This window comes from Triturus cristatus, chromosome 9 (assembly GCF_964204655.1).
Source record: "Triturus cristatus chromosome 9, aTriCri1.1, whole genome shotgun sequence".
Lineage (NCBI taxonomy): Eukaryota > Metazoa > Chordata > Amphibia > Caudata > Salamandridae > Triturus > Triturus cristatus.
In genome coordinates, this window is record NC_140592.1 from 723,118,806 (window position 1) to 723,136,153 (window position 17,348).

Genomic DNA, 17,348 nt, shown 5'->3' on the forward strand with positions numbered 1-17,348 from the left:
TCAGTAATACATGTACTTCCAACAGGAGCAGCCCATCGGTTGATACCCCTGTGTTCTACTACAGCCTCCCAGAGTGTTCTAAAGAACATCTACAGCACTGACAGTCTTACTTAAGACAAAGGTGTGACACACCTGAAACCATCTTGATTGAATCAAACGGGGGCAGCTTTCCTGTCCATAACTGTTTCAGTAGAGGAGCAGAGTTTCATTGCCCCACATCCATTTTCTAAGGACACTGTTATCGCATCATCAGCCTCGGGGGAAGGGGCAACATAACAACCATACAGGACAAGAAAGAGAGACTGTGAGAATATAACAGACCATTGAGGGCAGAAGGAAGAGGCAGTGGCAAAACGACCACACGTCAACAGACCTGATTCAGATGTTTTTAAGCCCAAAAGGGATTTATTGTATCGGTCTTCTGCCTAAAATCTTCTCTTTTTCAATGTAAGCCAATGGGGAAAATCAATTCCCCAAGGTTTTTTTCAAAATCTCTCTTGTACGGAGTTCAAAATGTTGGCTAGTATGGTGCACTGGATTGCTGAGGGCAGGAGGAATGGGGTAGGGACATGGACTCGGATAACAGAGGGTAGGAGGAAGATGGGCAGGGGCACCAAACTGACCTTACAGGGCAGGTGTCAGGGTTTGCAGCAGCACAATATACCACACAGGGAAGGCAGGGCGGCAGTGCACCACAACAAACCACGGAAACAAATAGGGAGGGGACAGGACCATGCACAAACAACAGATGGCAGAGGGGAGAGAGGCAAGGGAAGCAATCAGACCATGCCGGACAGACACGAGGGGCAGTTATAGCATTACGGACCATGAAGGACAGGGCAAGTCAAAGGACTAGACAAGGCAGGAGGGAGGGGCTAGGGGCTGAACATGGAAAACGGAGGGAAGGGGGCAAGGAGGTAGGGCTGGAGTATCAAGCTGACCATGGAGGGCAGGTGGGATGGGTACTGGAAGCACAAAACATCATGGGGGGCAACAGTGAGACTATAATGGCATACACACACAAACAACAGAGTGAAGGTAGAAGGGTGGAAAGGGGGTCAGGAGCAGCAAGCTTACCACACAGGGCAGGTGGGAGTGGCTGTGGAAGCACAGAAGGCCTTGCATGGCAAGCGGGAGAGTTAGTGGCAGCACAATGGCCACGGTGGGCAGGAAGAAGGGGGCAGGTTTATGCACAAAGGATCATGGAGGACTGAAAGGATGGGTAGGGGCTGGACACAGCCAAGAGAAGGCAGAGGAAGGGGCTTCACAACAGTCCATGCGGGGTAGGCAGGAGGGGAAGTTGCAGCACAACTGAGCATGGAGGGCAGAAGGGAGTGCCAGCAAAAGGAACACATTAAGGAGTGACTACTTTTGAAATATTTTGTTTTGAGCCTAAGAGGTGCGCAGCAAACAATTTAGTTGTCTTTTTATTGTATAGAGGGGATTTAAAAAGTCTGATGTGGAAGTTGCATACTCTGTCCTGTATTATGGCTAAGGCTCCCGGTTTTCCGTTTAAACGGATTTTTACATATAAATACAGACGGAAAGCTTTTTAGCTTTTGTCTGTATTTATATAAACATGGGAAAATACTAACAAAACCAATGCTCCTCCTGCCTCTGTGCTCCTCTGTAAAATCCGAGTAAGAGGTGCACAGGGGCGTCCAAAAGAAAGGGGAAACTGCTGCCCTGAAACTGCTCCAGAGATGGGGTGGGGGGGACTGGGAGCTCCGTGTCTGCAGAGACACTCCAGCACCCCCTCAAAGCGGTAGTTCACGCAAGATAATTGTTGGAGCAGTGGCAGCAGCAGATGTCCATTAAGAGGTGTGAAAACACCCCAGGACATCGGCTGCAGCTCCAGCAACCTTTTGTTTTTTAGGTCTCACGTGTGGGGGATATAGGGCACAACTGGAATTGGGAGTATTTTGCCACAAATCGGAGTGGGCCGGTGAGAGGGGTGGGTTGCTTAATGAAAGGCAAGACGTTTTTTGAAAGAGGTGGCCGTGGGTGTAGTCGATGTGATCTAAACTGTAGCTAGGGAGGGGCACTGCATTTAAACATAAGAAAGGAGGCTCACGTGTAAACGGAGGCCTGGGGACATTAGTGAAGTGTCGCGGCACATAGGAACTAGAGGCAGGGAAGAGCAAAGTTAGGTCATCGCCGTTTGACGCAGAGATTGGGAGCTAGAGCTGCAAGGGGTGATGTGCCAAGGGAGAAAAATCCACAGGGGTTTACATATGCCGTAGGAAAGAGATTCTTAGGAACTGCGATGTGCACTGGGAGCAATTTGCAAAACATGTCTTGGGAAATATGCACTGTTGTGCTAAATAGTTGGAGAGAGTTGTACAAGGTGAATATGACACGAGAGCGAGCGCTAACAGCAGTGATAGGTTTGAGGGGGTCGTTCAGAGACAGCAATTTGCTCCTTGAGGGAGGGTGGAGGGGCTGGTATGGGAGAAAGCTGCAGGCGGTGTTGTGCTCAGTGGAGGAGTGAGACATGCTTGCTGGTATTTGGGCAGAGATAGAGAACTGCAAGTATGAGGTGACTTGGTAGAGACATCTGCTGGCTAGAATGTCCCCGGAGGCTGGGTTTGTTGCAAGCAATGATGTGTTTTGGGAGAGAGAGGTGCAGTGGGTGTAGTGCAATGGGAGAGAAAGCTTCAGGGAGTGTTGTTCCAAAAGTGAAACAGCTGCAGAGGAAGTGCGGTGCAATGGAGAGAGAGAGAGGCCCGAAGAGATGTGGACGCATCCATGAGATACAATTCTGCAAGGTTGATGTGCTTTGCGTGAGAGCTCCAGGGGTGAGACAACCTGGGAGCGAGATCTGAATGGTGCGAGCTGCGCGTGCGCTAGAAAAGAAAGACGCAGGAGGCAAGGCGTGACCTGGGAGAGAGAGCTGCAGGGGTTGGTGCTCTCTAAGAAAACTCTGAGCCTGGAGATGCATCCTTAGTGGGAGAATCATATCTGTAGGCTGTGACATACCCTAGATAGATACCCAAAAGTAGTGGGATGTGGCTTAAGAGAGACGCCTGCAGAAAATGAGTGATGCCCTTAGAAAATGTTGTGAATCAGATCTGTGCCTGGAAAGATAGCTAAATGGCTGGTGATCCTTAAGAGAGGTGCATGGCTGATGTGCCTCGTTACAGGTGCAGTGTTAATGTATCTTGGGAAACAGTTTTGTTGTATTATGTACACAGAGGAAGAGAATTGCCCGATATAAAATTGGAACTGCAAAAGGAAGTTGTAACAGGTCGAATATGCTTTGAAAAAGACATCTGCACGGAGTGGAGCATACGCAGTGTTTGAAATGGAAAAATGGAAGTGCAGGTACTCTGCAACAGAGTACCTGCTTGTTTCTGAGAAGTGCTGGTACTCTTCAATTATAAGTATTACTTTTTTTTTTTTTGAAGTGCAGGTACCGGACAGTACCGGCCCATTTAAAGCACTGTAAAAAACAGAATGGGCTGCCTTTGGTGACCGCTCAGTGAATACTGTTTTACAGTAGTGGCATCAAAAGTGGATGTGTCTTTACTTCCACTGTGAATGCTCCCTTGTGTCCGGCTATTAGCCACAGTGAGGCAGTCTAGTGTGATGTATGGGGGGTGTTGGTGGTGTAAAAAACATTAATAAAAGATAGTACCATTTACAATACAAACTCACACTAGTACAAATGCAATAGATTTCACAATTACAACAAAGTGAGCTATTGCCATTTTGCATTACACCATTTGATTAATGCTTCACGAAGGGAAAAAAACCAATGACATTTACAATGCCAATAGCTCAAAACAATGTCATTGCGAGACCTATTGCATTGTAAATGCTTGTTGTTGTATGGGAGGGTGAAGGAGGTTGATGTGGCAGGGCACAGGGGCAGAAATGCCTCCAACAACTATTAGCTGCATCTCTCAGTGACTATGCACGCTATTGGGCAATGAGGCTGAGTGAGTGGTGAGAAAGTCAGTTAGCATGACTTCATTTTTCCATTTAATGTTTATTTAAGTGCTACTTAAATAAAAATTAAAACAAGAACAGAAATGACTGTTGCACCACCTATGCTCTACATTTTCTCCATAGTGTCCATATCAAAGCACTATTCTGTACAGATGAAGATGCAGGATTCTTTAGATATTTGGGCGATTTACAATACCTTGTGGGGTAGGTCGTCCTCTAATGCACACTAAGAATGATCTGATATTCTTCGAGCAGACACTCTCAGTGATGGCTGATTAAATGTGAGTAAAAGAGGTAGTAATGCGTTGACATTTTGCAAGACAGCTGCGCAAATGAGACCTACTCACAATCACTAATTCACACAGCTTTTCTTAGAGGACAGGGAAGAAATTTGCTCCCAATATGTAAAGTGCACTTAGCATAGGCTCCATTTAAAAAAAACAGCTATAACAACCTAGTGCAAGTGTGCATGCCAACTTAAATAAATGTGGAAAAATACTAGATCTAGCGTTTTTTTTCTTGCGTCAAAAATAAATGTGGATAAATACAGATAAAATGACCAAAAAATAAATATGGATAAATACAGATGGAAATGTGAAAAAAATAAATACCATAAAACCGGGAGCCCTAATTATGGCACACCAAGCCGCCGTTTAGTCTTTTCTGCTATATACTGAGCTTCGTTACATTCCAATGTCTATGTATGGCTTGGTGTGAAAATAAATAGATTATCTTTAAAAGCATGGGAAACAATGCTGTGTGAAAGCCAGAGGCAAAGACTTTTGGCAATGGTACTGATTTCAAGTGGGCCAGGAAAGGGTGAGGTTTTTACTGCAAAAAAGTAATTACACCTACGGCAGTGATATATTTCCTCGGTGCAGCAAATACCTCAAGTACTATTCAGAATTTTACTCTGTAAATGAGAATTTTGTGTTATCTGCGTCATATTCCACATGTGCCGACTCATTACGGCACATATTTTTAGTACATTTTGCCAGATTTAACATGACAACTTCACAAGGGGAAAACTGCAGGGGTGCGGCTTTACCCCAAACCTCACAATTCCAATCCTTGCGGAAGCAAGGGTTTGTGACAAATTCAAATTTGGCACCCCACTTGGAATTTTGCCATAAGTGTGACCTACAGCGTTGGAGAACATATGGAAACAGGCACATTAGAAAAGACAGTGGTTTTTAGCTGCTGTCGAACAATTTCAATTTGTTTACCTTATGTGACAGCACGGAGTATATATAGATGCAGAAATACTCTTAGCGATTTGCATTGGAAAAAACGAAGAAAAATACGTAGAAAATATTCACTTAATGTTGAGACTAAATGACATCGAGAACTGGGTAACAAAGAGCGCTTTATTCAATCAAGACATTTGGTTTTGAAAAACATGTCGTTTTTGTACAAATCTTCCCTAACACAATAATGGTTTAAAAATGCTTAACAGCTTGACCCTAGCACGTGGTTTCCAAGAGTCAGGGAGTATTTTGGAAAGTGGAGTATAGTTCATTTAAAATATCCGTTCAAGCAAAGATTTTGCAGAGCAGAGGAACATATAGTAGACTGTTCTTGTTCTGTAAAGGTCAGTTAGAAGTATAAAACACACAGTGAACAAAGCATTGCACTTAGGGTGATACAGCAGCAAAAAAATAACGTTGTTCCCAATAATAAGTCCTGACTCTTGCATGGTAACATGATTTTCAATGCGATTACTACACGCAGCTCATAATCGCAAGAAGCGGATTGCAATGGTCTTTGTATTTCCTTAGTCCGAAGGATGACAGAATTTTCAAGTGTTAGACCTAACCAAATGATGGTCAGCAAGATACCTACAGACTTCAGTGTTTGGCCCTCACGAGTACACATGCAAGTTTGGTCCACTTCAGACAACCGATGCATCTTTCTAAGTACACATCGGACAAGGTCTGCTCTCAGACACAGGTACCACTATACAGACTCAACAACAGTGCCCTTCCTCAGGGACAGAAACTTACAAGCTCCGCTCTAAGACATGCAAACTATCCCTAAGACCACACATAGCTTTACAGGCTCAATCTAAAGGCAAAGCCATCCATCAGACCACAGAATGCTTACAGGCTCAGATGTCAAAGCAGAGCTATCGCTCAGTCCACAGACAGCTTACAGGGTTATGCTTCAAAGCAAAGCCATTGCACAGAGCACACACCCTGAGGGTTCTGATATCCAAGTAGAGTCATCCATCAGACCACACACAGCTTACAGGCACAGGCCTCAAAGCAGAGCAATCAACAGGCTGCACAACACTTACGATCCAGGCCTGAAAGGACAGCTAGCCCTCATGACACAGTTTTTACAGGTGCATCCCTGAAAGAAGATGTATTCTAAACATAGTAGTCTCAAGTGTAACAGACTTTGACCTTGGAGTACAGACATCCATTGTGGTTTAAGGACTTGGTTACCAGGACTTTAGAGCTACTCGAGTCTTGGTGGTTCTAGACAAAAACAATTCTCTGGCAGCCAAACATCTAATGTTTGCAAGTTGGAGGTTTGTAAAATGAAACTATTAAAATTGTGGCAACGAGTAAATGACTGTGTACGATCCAACAATGAACTCTCTCATCTCCTGACAGATGCCAAGGTCTATCACAGAATGTAGAATATACTCTCCTCTTACCTATGTAAAGGCTTCACAGGAGAAGTAAAGGAATGCAGATACCAAACTAGTTCCTCATTCCTAAATAAGGCCTTACTGAAACAAAGCCAGGTCTGAATGGCAACAAGGTCTAACTCCCTTTCAGACGTTAGCCGTCAGAGCCTACAAATTGGCTTGGCGAGGAGCTTGCACACCACGCTGAGGTCCTGAAAATTCTTCAAGAGAATGGTTTGGAAATGGACTTCTATCTACACTAGAAGGGAAGTTCTTCAAAGAGGGGCAAACAAAGGAATGGATGTAGAGGGTGAAGATCCTCTGTTGCTCCCAGAGCTGGGCCAACAGATACCTTCTGCAGGAGGCAAATAGGATTTGTGGAAACAAAGCTGTACTAATATGCGGCACGGAATATCGCTTAAGACAAATAGTTCATGTTTCACCAGGCCAAATCGCAGCTATTAAAACAGCAAACATACAATATCCTTATTAAAAAAATGACCTAGAAATTGAGAATGTTTTTTTCAGGTTAGGCAGTCCCTGTGAGGGGTCGTACAGTGATCTCACTTTAAAAACAGGCGTCATATAAATCTGAAGAGACAGTGTGTCATCAATAATGACAGGCAGGCACCATTTGGTGAATAAGAGACTCCAAGGCCAATTTAGAGCTCTAAAGTTCAAGACAACATGGAAGGCAGTGGAAATGACACTTTAGAAGCCTCACACATTGCCTCAATGTACCTCAATATGAAAATGACGCAGACATCAAACCGTTGAGAGGCGGTGTCAAGAGGCGGGGTACATGTATTCAAAAGCATTGACTCATCACCTTACAAAAGGCAGAACTACGTGCCTAGATTATAGAGAATGGCGTTCAGGCCCCATCCTCTTCTCTACGTCACACACATAAGTAGGTAACGTTGGTGTCATAAAAAGGAGCTGCATGTGCCAAAAAGCAAATGTGACCCTTCTGACAATGCAGGAATGTTAGAAGCACTTGGCAAGTTACCTTCTCCTTAGACCCCCCCTCACCCTCCAATACACAAATTACAGATAGTCCCCAGTAAGTCCTTATTTGGTCCACTCACTGCACACGCAAAAATGACAAGGCTCCCACATTTACCAGAGACCGCTTATGCCATCAGGAAAAGAGGAGGTTCTTAGTGGGGAGGTATGGTTGAGTAGGGGCAACCCCTGGTGGTAATAATTACCTACATTTCGCCTGTACCACATGCTATAGTAGGCACTTTTGGTTTTTCCCACACAGTGATTGCACTGGGACAGGCCATGCAATAGCAGAGGCAGAGTCAAAGGTGGTGTGGAAATGCCAACAGGGCTAAACGTCAATTAAGGTCACTGTATTCCCTCTGCACACCTCACTCCACTCAAAGTCTTGTGTAAACCAGCAACGTGAGACATCTCGAAGAATAAATCTTATTTCCATAAACTGCAGCAGTTCTTGTAAAAGGCACCTTCTGGTAGTGTACAAGATTATAACAGGTAATATTTTTTCTTTTATATGCAGATACCTTTTTTCTTTTTATAGGGTTTAAAGTGCAAGAGAAGAAAGGCTGAAGTGGACTAAATTGGGCGAAGCAGGCACAAGCACCAACGAAAACTAGCACTATGAGGAATGTCACCGAATGCTATGTGGATAAGAAGTGAGCGGCATCTCGTGATTCCAAAGCAGTATCCACAGGCTGTGTTGTAGGTTCGGATCAGTACTCTTCTGGACTTGCCCTTCCATTCCACTGACTTCTCACTTGTGCTTCTTGCCCTCAGATGCTGCTCCCATAGCTGTGTTGTCACCTGCTCTTGGTCCTCGGGTAGAGTTATTAAAGCGGGTTTGAGCCTGTAACATTCAAGGAACAGAGAAATAAATGTGGTCACTTGGTGCGAATGAGGGCAACCATTGTTAGAGTAATCATACTATTATACTACTATATATATATATATATATATCTCACATGATTGGATCAATACTGTCTGATACGTAGTTCTCATCATCAGCCCCACTTGGTATCTTACCAACACCCCATCCATGAAATGCAACTGTGCATTCCTTGAAGTTGATGGTTTAGAGCGTTGAGAGCTCTCAACAGAGACTTATGAACAGAGACTGCAGCTGAAACGAAATAAAGACTTCATCCCTTCAGGTGAAGTCTCCTGGTTTATTTACCGAGTACTGTGATGCATACAATTTCCATGGACCCAAACCAGCTCTCTAAACCTCCGCATTATAAAAATAAAGCATACATTACTCACCATAATACTTTTACGCTGGTTGAGTCAGATCCTCTTCCAAAAGGGCCCCAATATGCCCTGGGTGCAACACTGCTGATTGAACATTCTATAAACAGCTAAAGAAAAGTGTGGGCAATATACCATGTCTGCAGGTTCCGCCCCTATTGTCCCCACAGCTCACCATGCTTGTTTTTCCATACAACAAAAATGGACAGTTGGATCGCAGGTGAGATCATCTATACTATAGCAAGTGGACTATGGCAACCAGTACAAAATTAACCATAGGGAGAATCTAGTACTCATAAGCCCAGCCTACTTCCTCCATACTCAAGGGAAGAATTTAAATCATAAATGACCATTTGCTGAGATGTACACATCATCCCTCAGGTTAAGAAAACCTTTAAAACATTAATAATTTGAAGGAAGGGTTATAGTGGAAAGGACTGAGCATGATTCAGGTTAGAATAATGCAATGAGGTATATTGATGAAGGGACTGTGAATGAAGTAAAAAGTGTGGTGACAAGAAGGAAGATTATAGAAGCAACAAGGAAGAAATGCAGAACACAATAAAGAGAGTAATAGTAGTGGTTCAAGTTAAGTTGAAAGGTTTTCACTGTGGCAAAAAAAAGGTCACTCGTTTTATAGCGTATTATGTTATGCAAAGAATATTTCCCGTATGAGTTGTGGGGAAATGGGACTACTTTGCCCCAGTGTGCAAAGGGGAGAAAATTCACTATCTTGATAATGTTGAAACAAGTGTGAAGAACAAAATATTGGAAGTAAATGAAAAAGGCATGCATGAGAAAGCAGTTATGTCAGATTGGGCTAAATGGGAAGAAAGTGATTGAGCTGGTGGATTTTAGATCACCATACATCTTGATTGGTGGAGCATCGAAAATTGTATTTGACGGTGAAGAAATAACCTTTGAGAAACCAGATATCAATCAGAGAGGCTGTGGGAAATTCATGACAGATTTTCTTTGATTAACTCTTAAGAAGAAAAATTTCAAGTGAAGGGAAACTATAGGTAAGATTTAAGTGGTAAAAAGAAGGGATAATTTGTTAACCTGATGGCAACAAAAATAAATCTTGATCCAAATTCTCCCAAATAGGCGATGCTAGTCTCACACTAAGTAAGATGAAGATATAACTGAAAAGCTTCCCAGTGACTTCAAGGATAGATTCAGCCTACTAAAAGGTTTTGAGCACAAGATTACACAGACAAAAAGCGCAAAAGTATGGAAAGATACCAATCTTATGCATGACCAATTAAAAAAAAAACCTGTAACTAAAGCAAGAGGGGGTTCATTGAGGACATGGAGGCTTCAAAATGGCTTGTGACAGTGGTCATGATAGCTAAAGCTGGGAAAGTTTAAGGCTGTGTGTTGACGTCCTACTCCTCCAGAGGAACATAAGGACTGATAAAGAACCACTTCCCAACACTTTAAAGGCTTTGCCAGTTTTGGGAGAGGAGCAATTTGTTTAGTGTTATGGCTTTATCGTCCGTTTTTATAAGACTACTTCAGGCATTTGAATATTTGTAGCTTCTTTTGGGGAATTACAATTTAGGAGATTGTCTTTTGGTGCAGCTTTGGTCCGTGAAGGGGTCATGGAGAAGGTGCAATAAGTTGTGGAACAGGTTATATTCTCCCTGGACAATATTTTGGTGCACAAGAAGAACAGAAAAGATCACAACAAGGTATCCTTGATGGTTTTGAGCAGGTTGTTCAATTCTGGGTTGACAATCAGCAAGAATATGTGCTAGCTCAAAGTGGGAACAGTTTGCTATTGCCATACCATTTCAGGTGAGTGTTTTCAGCCTAAGTTGAACTTAGTCAAATCAAGGTGGAAGCACCTATTCCCAAAGACAAATAACAGGTCAGATCATTTTTAGCCCTCGCCTACTCAAAGTTTATTCAGAATTTCAATTAAGTAGTTTATCCACTCTCTAGATGGGGAAGAAACCTCCATGCAGACAAATCTCTTCAATCACTGGATGTTTGAAGAGTTTTGAAATTTTATTTAGACAGAACAAATTATGTACGAAGACTTATCTTCTTTGTCAACTACAGACTGCTCCATATTGGGTTGACTACCATTAAGCACACCATAGTTAGATGGGCAGGCTCATGAAAATACTATTTTACCAACACACAAACAAGCTACTACCTGGTAGATGAAGACAAAGTTCACACAAGGAAAGATAGCTATTGATGCTTGGTTGAGAAATGTCCCTCTGGTGGATATTTGTAAAGCAACCTCGTAGAAATCTGCTCATACATTCACTTAACATTGCTGTTCGAATGAGTATGCCAGGGCAACACTGTAGTGGAAGAAGCAGCGCTGAATAATGTGTTTGCTTGACCATGCTTTGGCATTCACATGATGTTTCTTTAAGATTTGCTTGTGATTACTGACATCCACTTCAAGGGATAAGAGTGCTATTCCATCCTAAGTTTATGACTATCAGTGAGGATCCTATGATGTAGAATGAAATTCCACTCTTGTTCTGCATCATAGGAATCCTCACTGAAGTCAAACAATCCTTTCATCTCCCCGGTTGTCTATAATCCTATCAGTAATGGCCCGTTACGAATGCATACATAGCCCTCCAAAAGAATTGAAGCTGTCAGGCAAACTGCCACTACAGTGCATGCTGGGATATATTACAGCTGCTGCCTCGCTTAAAGGAGCAGTGCATCTATTTTGCCCTAATGAAGTCTACGCCTAGGAGGAACCCTTTCTTTAACTTTTCCCTCGTGTAATAAAAAGGTTTAAAGTTCCCAAAGCTAAGATTTTACCGTTTTAAGCTAGGTGCTGCAATATAGTCTTTTCCCACTGTTTAAGTTGACTAAATAGAGAGGTGGAAAAAAAAAATCAGCAAATGCAAACCTGCTTTGTACTATGACGTATTTTTCTGAAACAAGAGGACCCAAATGTCCATGTGAACATGGCTATCTAACACCAACTTTAAACAGGCATTCACATAGGACTCATACACAAAGAAAATATAATATGACCGAAAATAACTGTTGAGATTTTAATCTGAAGAACTATTAAGTAACAACCAGTATTAAGTTGTTGCAATCAGTTCATCCGAATTGAGTTTATTTTAAGTAAGAAATGCAAATTGCATAAGCAAAGTTACACTATTTTGTGACAGGTGTAAAAAGGTTATACAAAGCCCCAAATGAAGACGACAGATTATAGATTGGTGTAATACAGCAGCTATTCATATGCTCAAACTCAGTGCCACATTTTACTCTATATTCCATAATATTTTAATTAAGTGTTTATGAAGCAGTGGCATTAGTGGCAATGCACTGCTGTGTCCGATCTCCTTTCCGTAGGAACGTACTTTTCACGTGACACAAAAGCCATTTCAGTCATCGATTAGCTCATTGCAGCAAGGAGTACTTCAGGGAACATCAGGGAGTCTCCCGTTTTTAATGTTTACATCAGCTCTCTGGCCGAGGTCATTAAGCAGCATGGTTTTAGCATCATTTCATATGCTGATGACACTCAGCTTGTCATCACCGTATCTCACAGCAGTGAACAGGTGGCTTCCTCACTACATGCGTGTCAATCAAACCTTGCTTCGTGGATGGACCATAGTTGTCTAAAGATGAATATTGGAAAAACCGAGGTTCTGTATTAGGGAAGCACCTCAACGTATGGTCCTATGCCTGGTGGCTAGATCATTTTGGCCATTTACCATCTGCCAAGCCCATGGGGCAGAACCTGGGCTTCTGGTTTGATGAGGACCTCTCTTTCGAGTTCCAAATTACTGCCCTTGCAGTAAAGTGCTTCGTGATTTTGAGATCCTTGAAAAAAGTTCTCCATCGTCACCCAGAGTCTGCCCAGAAAACTGTAATCCAGGCTCTGGTTATATCCTGTTCGTACTACTGCAATATTCTTTACTTTGGTGTCACCCTAACGTGATTTATTAGCCTTCAACGGGTGCAGAATGCAGCTGCTCGGGCAATGATTGGCCTTCCAAAACTCTATTCTATTAGCACTGCACTAAAGAAGCTTCACTGGCTGCCGGTGAAACAGAGAATAACTTTCAAGGCACTCTGTTATTGCTATAAGGCATTGTCCAGTCACGGCCCGTCCTATTTACAGGCTATGATTACCTCCTACAGTCCAAAGTGAAATCTTAGGTCGGTCGCTGCCAAATAGGCCATGGTTCCAAGATTTAAGTTGTTTCAGTTATTTGGCCCCTAAAATCTGGAACTCACTACTGTTAGAACTCCAGCTTGTCCCCTCTTAGGGGATCTTTAGGAAAAAATAGAAAACCTGGTTGTTTGGATCCAGTAAGAACCTTCTCTATATGCAATTCTGGTAGCTGCAACTAACATCCTTGTGCTGGGACACTTCATTAGAAACAGACATGCATCTTATAAGTGGCTTTATTATTTAGGTCTCGGTTATGCACAACCCTATATTCGTCATGCAAAGAAACTGAAATAAGAACCTGAATTTACATTGCCCAAGAAACTGGATCTCGGCTTCAGCAGCTCTTCGATCTCTACAAATAAATATGTATAATAAATAATAATAGGTCAAAATAAATAAATAATTTTGCTATGGACAGTGTGTTCGCTACTGTGGGGTGTACGTTTACTACTGAGACATTAGCGCCATGACCCCTTCAGGCATTTGCTGCACTCTACAAATACCCTTCATATCATATCAGGAGAACCAACAGGAGTATAACGAAGGGAAGGGAGAAGGAAAGGGAAGCCTGAAGGCAGATCTCTCATCAGTCATAGGGTAGCAGGTGATAGCACTGCATTGTATAGCAGCATTCCATGGTGCTTTCTACCTTTTCTTGAGATCCACAAAGTACGCTACAACTAGAGGTCAATAGTTTTCATTCTGAAATGGATGGATGAGATTGGGGTGGTAATGCTCTCGGCCACACAACTATCCAAAGCCACTATCTGAAGGACATATCCTGGACTACCAAGGAAGAGTAGTCAGACCTGCTACCATTGCTGTTCAGAAGCTACAGAAGACAGTACATTCTTTGAAGGGCTCATACCTTTCTGGTCTGCCTGCCGTTAGGCACTTGTTTCCATAAAAGGACATTGAAAGGCGGTTACAAAAGGGAGATACAGAGGCTTTCATATAATTACAAAGAAGCCCACTAAGGAATATGGAGAGGATAGAAGACTTGTCAGCAAACATTCACTTCCAAATTCATGCATCAAGCAGGGGCACAATTCGGTAATGGGGCAGAGAATCATTTTTGTTTGCCACATGGACCCAAGAATTAATTGCCTTGTCCAAGGAGAAGCGTCACAAGACACCTATTCTTGTATGAGCTGCTGATGCCACTACTGACCGTGTGGAATCCAAACGGTATTAAAGCAGTCAAATAGCAATTTAGATTTGCGGTCAATATTTCAACAAACAAAAGGTAGAGAAAAATAACTCCGTTTTCACGACCATCGCTTACTGACAACGAACATCAATAGAATACGTGTTCTTTTAGAAGTTAAATATTGTGATTCTGGCACCAGAACCATAGTTGCAGCAGGAAGGAGAAGAAGCTGAGATCCTCCAGCTCATCAAGACCATCTTGTCATAATATATGAAGAGTAAGAACCCAGCTGTGATGGTGTCATTGAACATGGGACAACACGTTGGCATGAAACTAGTAGATGTAGAAAGACGAGTGGGTTGAACCTGTACCAAGAATGAACTGTGTAGACTAAAGACTGGAGGCAGGGTTTACCTAAGGGCTGTCCAGGAGTAAGTGGATGAAGAAAATATTCTACAAAGCAGATTGCAGATCCCAGAGCTCCTCTCCAGTTGCTAGAACAAAGTGTCTTGAAAGAACAAATGACACTGTCAAGCGAACCAAAACATAGGCATACATCCTATGCCCTAAACAACCCAGAAAACTCACCCTCCAGCTTAGACCCCTGTCTGGAGAAGGTAGCTAAATGGATGGAGCTCTCCTGTATGAAATTGAACGTATATAAGACGGAGTTTATGCTCCTAGGCAACTCTCCAATCCTCAATATTGGGCTACAATGGCCAAATTGTCTTGGCCATGTTCCCGCAACGAAGAACCAGATCAAAAATCTGGGCATATGGTTTGAACGCTCCCTGTCATTTGACTATCAGGCGGTGAAACTTTCATCCACATGCTACAGCATTTTGAGGATGCTCCGGAAAATCCTTCCCCTTCTCCCATTCCCCGCAAGAAGGATAATGGTCCAGGCTTTGATCCTCTCACGCCTGGACTACACAAATGCGCTCTATCTGGGAGTCCCCCCAAGCCACCACATCTAAGCTACAGGTCATTCACAATTGTGCAGACCGTCTGCTCCTTAAGATCCCTTATCGTCAATCTGCCAAGCCTGCACTGAAGGCTCTTGATTGGTTGCCTATAGTGAAGAGAATTAAATTCAAGGCTCTCTGAAACATCCATAAGTCATTCTGGGGAAAAGGAACTCTAATTAATTGATCGTTTGCTACCCCTTACTGTCCTAACAGAAGCCTCCGTTCGGCCAACCTCTTGCTCACCGTAGTCTAAAAAATAAAGAAGCGGCGGATGCTGTTTCTCACAACGCTGCTAGTCTATGGAATGCCCTCCCACCCCACATACGCCAGGAGTCCAACCATTTGCCTTTCCGCAAACTCATTAAAACCTGGCTTTTCCAAATCACTGCCTAGTAATGCGGTCTTCTTGGTCCGCTACCGCTGATAGCGCTGGGATGCCTTAGGGTAGCTACGCGCACAATTAAAGTTTTTTTCATTCAATTTAATTCATCTAATGTTTCTGCTCTTTTTCCCATTCCGAGCAACAATTCCGGATAACTGAGGGACAGCAAATCCAAAGATGGAGCACCAGTGAAGCAGTATTTAAAGGGAAAATTTGACAAGCAAACCATAGAGAACACAGTCAAACTAGGAAATGGTATGGCAACAGACACTCCAGACAATCTGGCCATTTAGCTTCAGAAAGCTACAACCACTACTGTCTGAAATCAGTATTTAATCACATATCTAATGACATAGGTGGAGGACAGGAATAGAGCATGGAAATCCTGGTCAACACAAAAACTGAAAGCCAAACCAACGTGAAAAATAACATCTATGGAAAGAATTTTCAATTTTGAGCAGCTAAAGAGAAGGGCTGTGGTGCAGAAAACTTAAGGGCACATATAGATAGATACCAGGCAGCGCGACCTGTGGGCCTGTGCCTAGTATCCATTTAAAGACATTTTTATTTTCCTGTGCTATGAATGCTTTAGTAGGTTAGTCTTTAGCCAGGTCCTCCCATGTCTCAGGAGAAAAAGAGAACCAGACATATGAGTAGAGAGATGCCAAAAATTACTAAAAGCAGATTTACCTTTCATACCAACTGCACACACATACAGAGCAAATTTGTTAAACGAGAAAACCATGCAAATACACTCAATGTGGCATCCTTCAAAACAAGAAGCAGCGAGCATACTAAGCAGCTTATCAAGTAGCAGGCACATCCTTTTTAGTTATCAGCCCAAATTTATCTGGCAAAGCACAGGGTGCAAATACTCTCAAATAATGCCCTATGTTGCTCATAGTTAGTTGTATGAATCGCAGCAAGTGCATTTTTAGAACATCAAGCCGGAGACTACATCACAAGAAAAAAGATTATGACATTAAGTCTGTTTACCTGCAGCTATGCTGTTGGTACTCTCTTCACATTTGCTGCATTCACCGTGTCCCTTTGTGCTTTAGCTACATGCCCCCCGGATAATGCCCTAGTGAAACCATCATTATTACCCTTTTTTCCAAAAGTCAGTCTTTGCCATAGCTCTGGGAACTGACTAATCTTTCCTGCCACTAGTTTACCTAAGAAAAGGCAAGTGAAGGTCAGCTAATTTCTCGCACTCCTTATTCCTTGTGAGCTCTACAGCAGAATGTGCCTCTTTACCTACTTGTAAGTATAAGAATGATTGCAAGTCAATTGGAAATTAGCGCACAATGTCTTGTGCTCAGTGTGTACATCAAAGCATCTTCTCTAGGACAGTGCACTCTTACTATAGCGGAATACTATTTAAGGTATTGCTTCATTAAGCTGAATTCTAAGAAACTCTGCCCTACTTAAGGCACGTCCAATATAACCCGCGAATCTGGACTCTGAACCTAATCAACCTCAACCACGTAGGATTGGTCCCCTGAGTCAAAACTAAAAAGTAACATCTGCCAGGTACACGGATGCTTCTAAAGAGTGATTACAGGACAAGCAAGTCAAAGAGGGAATTGAAATGTTGCATGTTCTCCCACAACTCCTGACATATAGAAGAAAGCATGTTGAATTTGCAGCTATCAAGCTGGAGAAGACCAATGTTAACATTTTCTTCCTCAACCCATTAATCCTTATGTGATGGAAACAATGACAGCACATTGTATTGTTAGTTCTCCTGGCCACAATCTTTAGGATAGATGCTGTTTAGGATGCAGTCTGAAACAAAGGGGAGCTACTTCCGACACTTGTGCCTAATTCTGAGAGAA

At 42.7% G+C, this 17,348-nt stretch overlaps 1 protein-coding gene across 2 annotated transcripts in view; it reads right to left on the minus strand.

The window, feature by feature from the left end:
- Positions 1 to 5,300: 5,300 nt before the first annotated feature.
- The window catches only part of ATL3 (atlastin GTPase 3), a 230,404-nt gene continuing 218,356 nt past the window's right edge, over positions 5,301 to 17,348 (minus strand). For both annotated transcript variants that reach the window (XM_085625910.1, XM_085625911.1), the window contains exon 13: positions 5,301 to 8,438. In XM_085625910.1, coding sequence (XP_085482036.1) covers positions 8,346 to 8,438 — 93 coding nt within the window. In that variant the 3' untranslated portion in view covers positions 5,301 to 8,345. The remainder of the gene's footprint in view (positions 8,439 to 17,348) is intronic.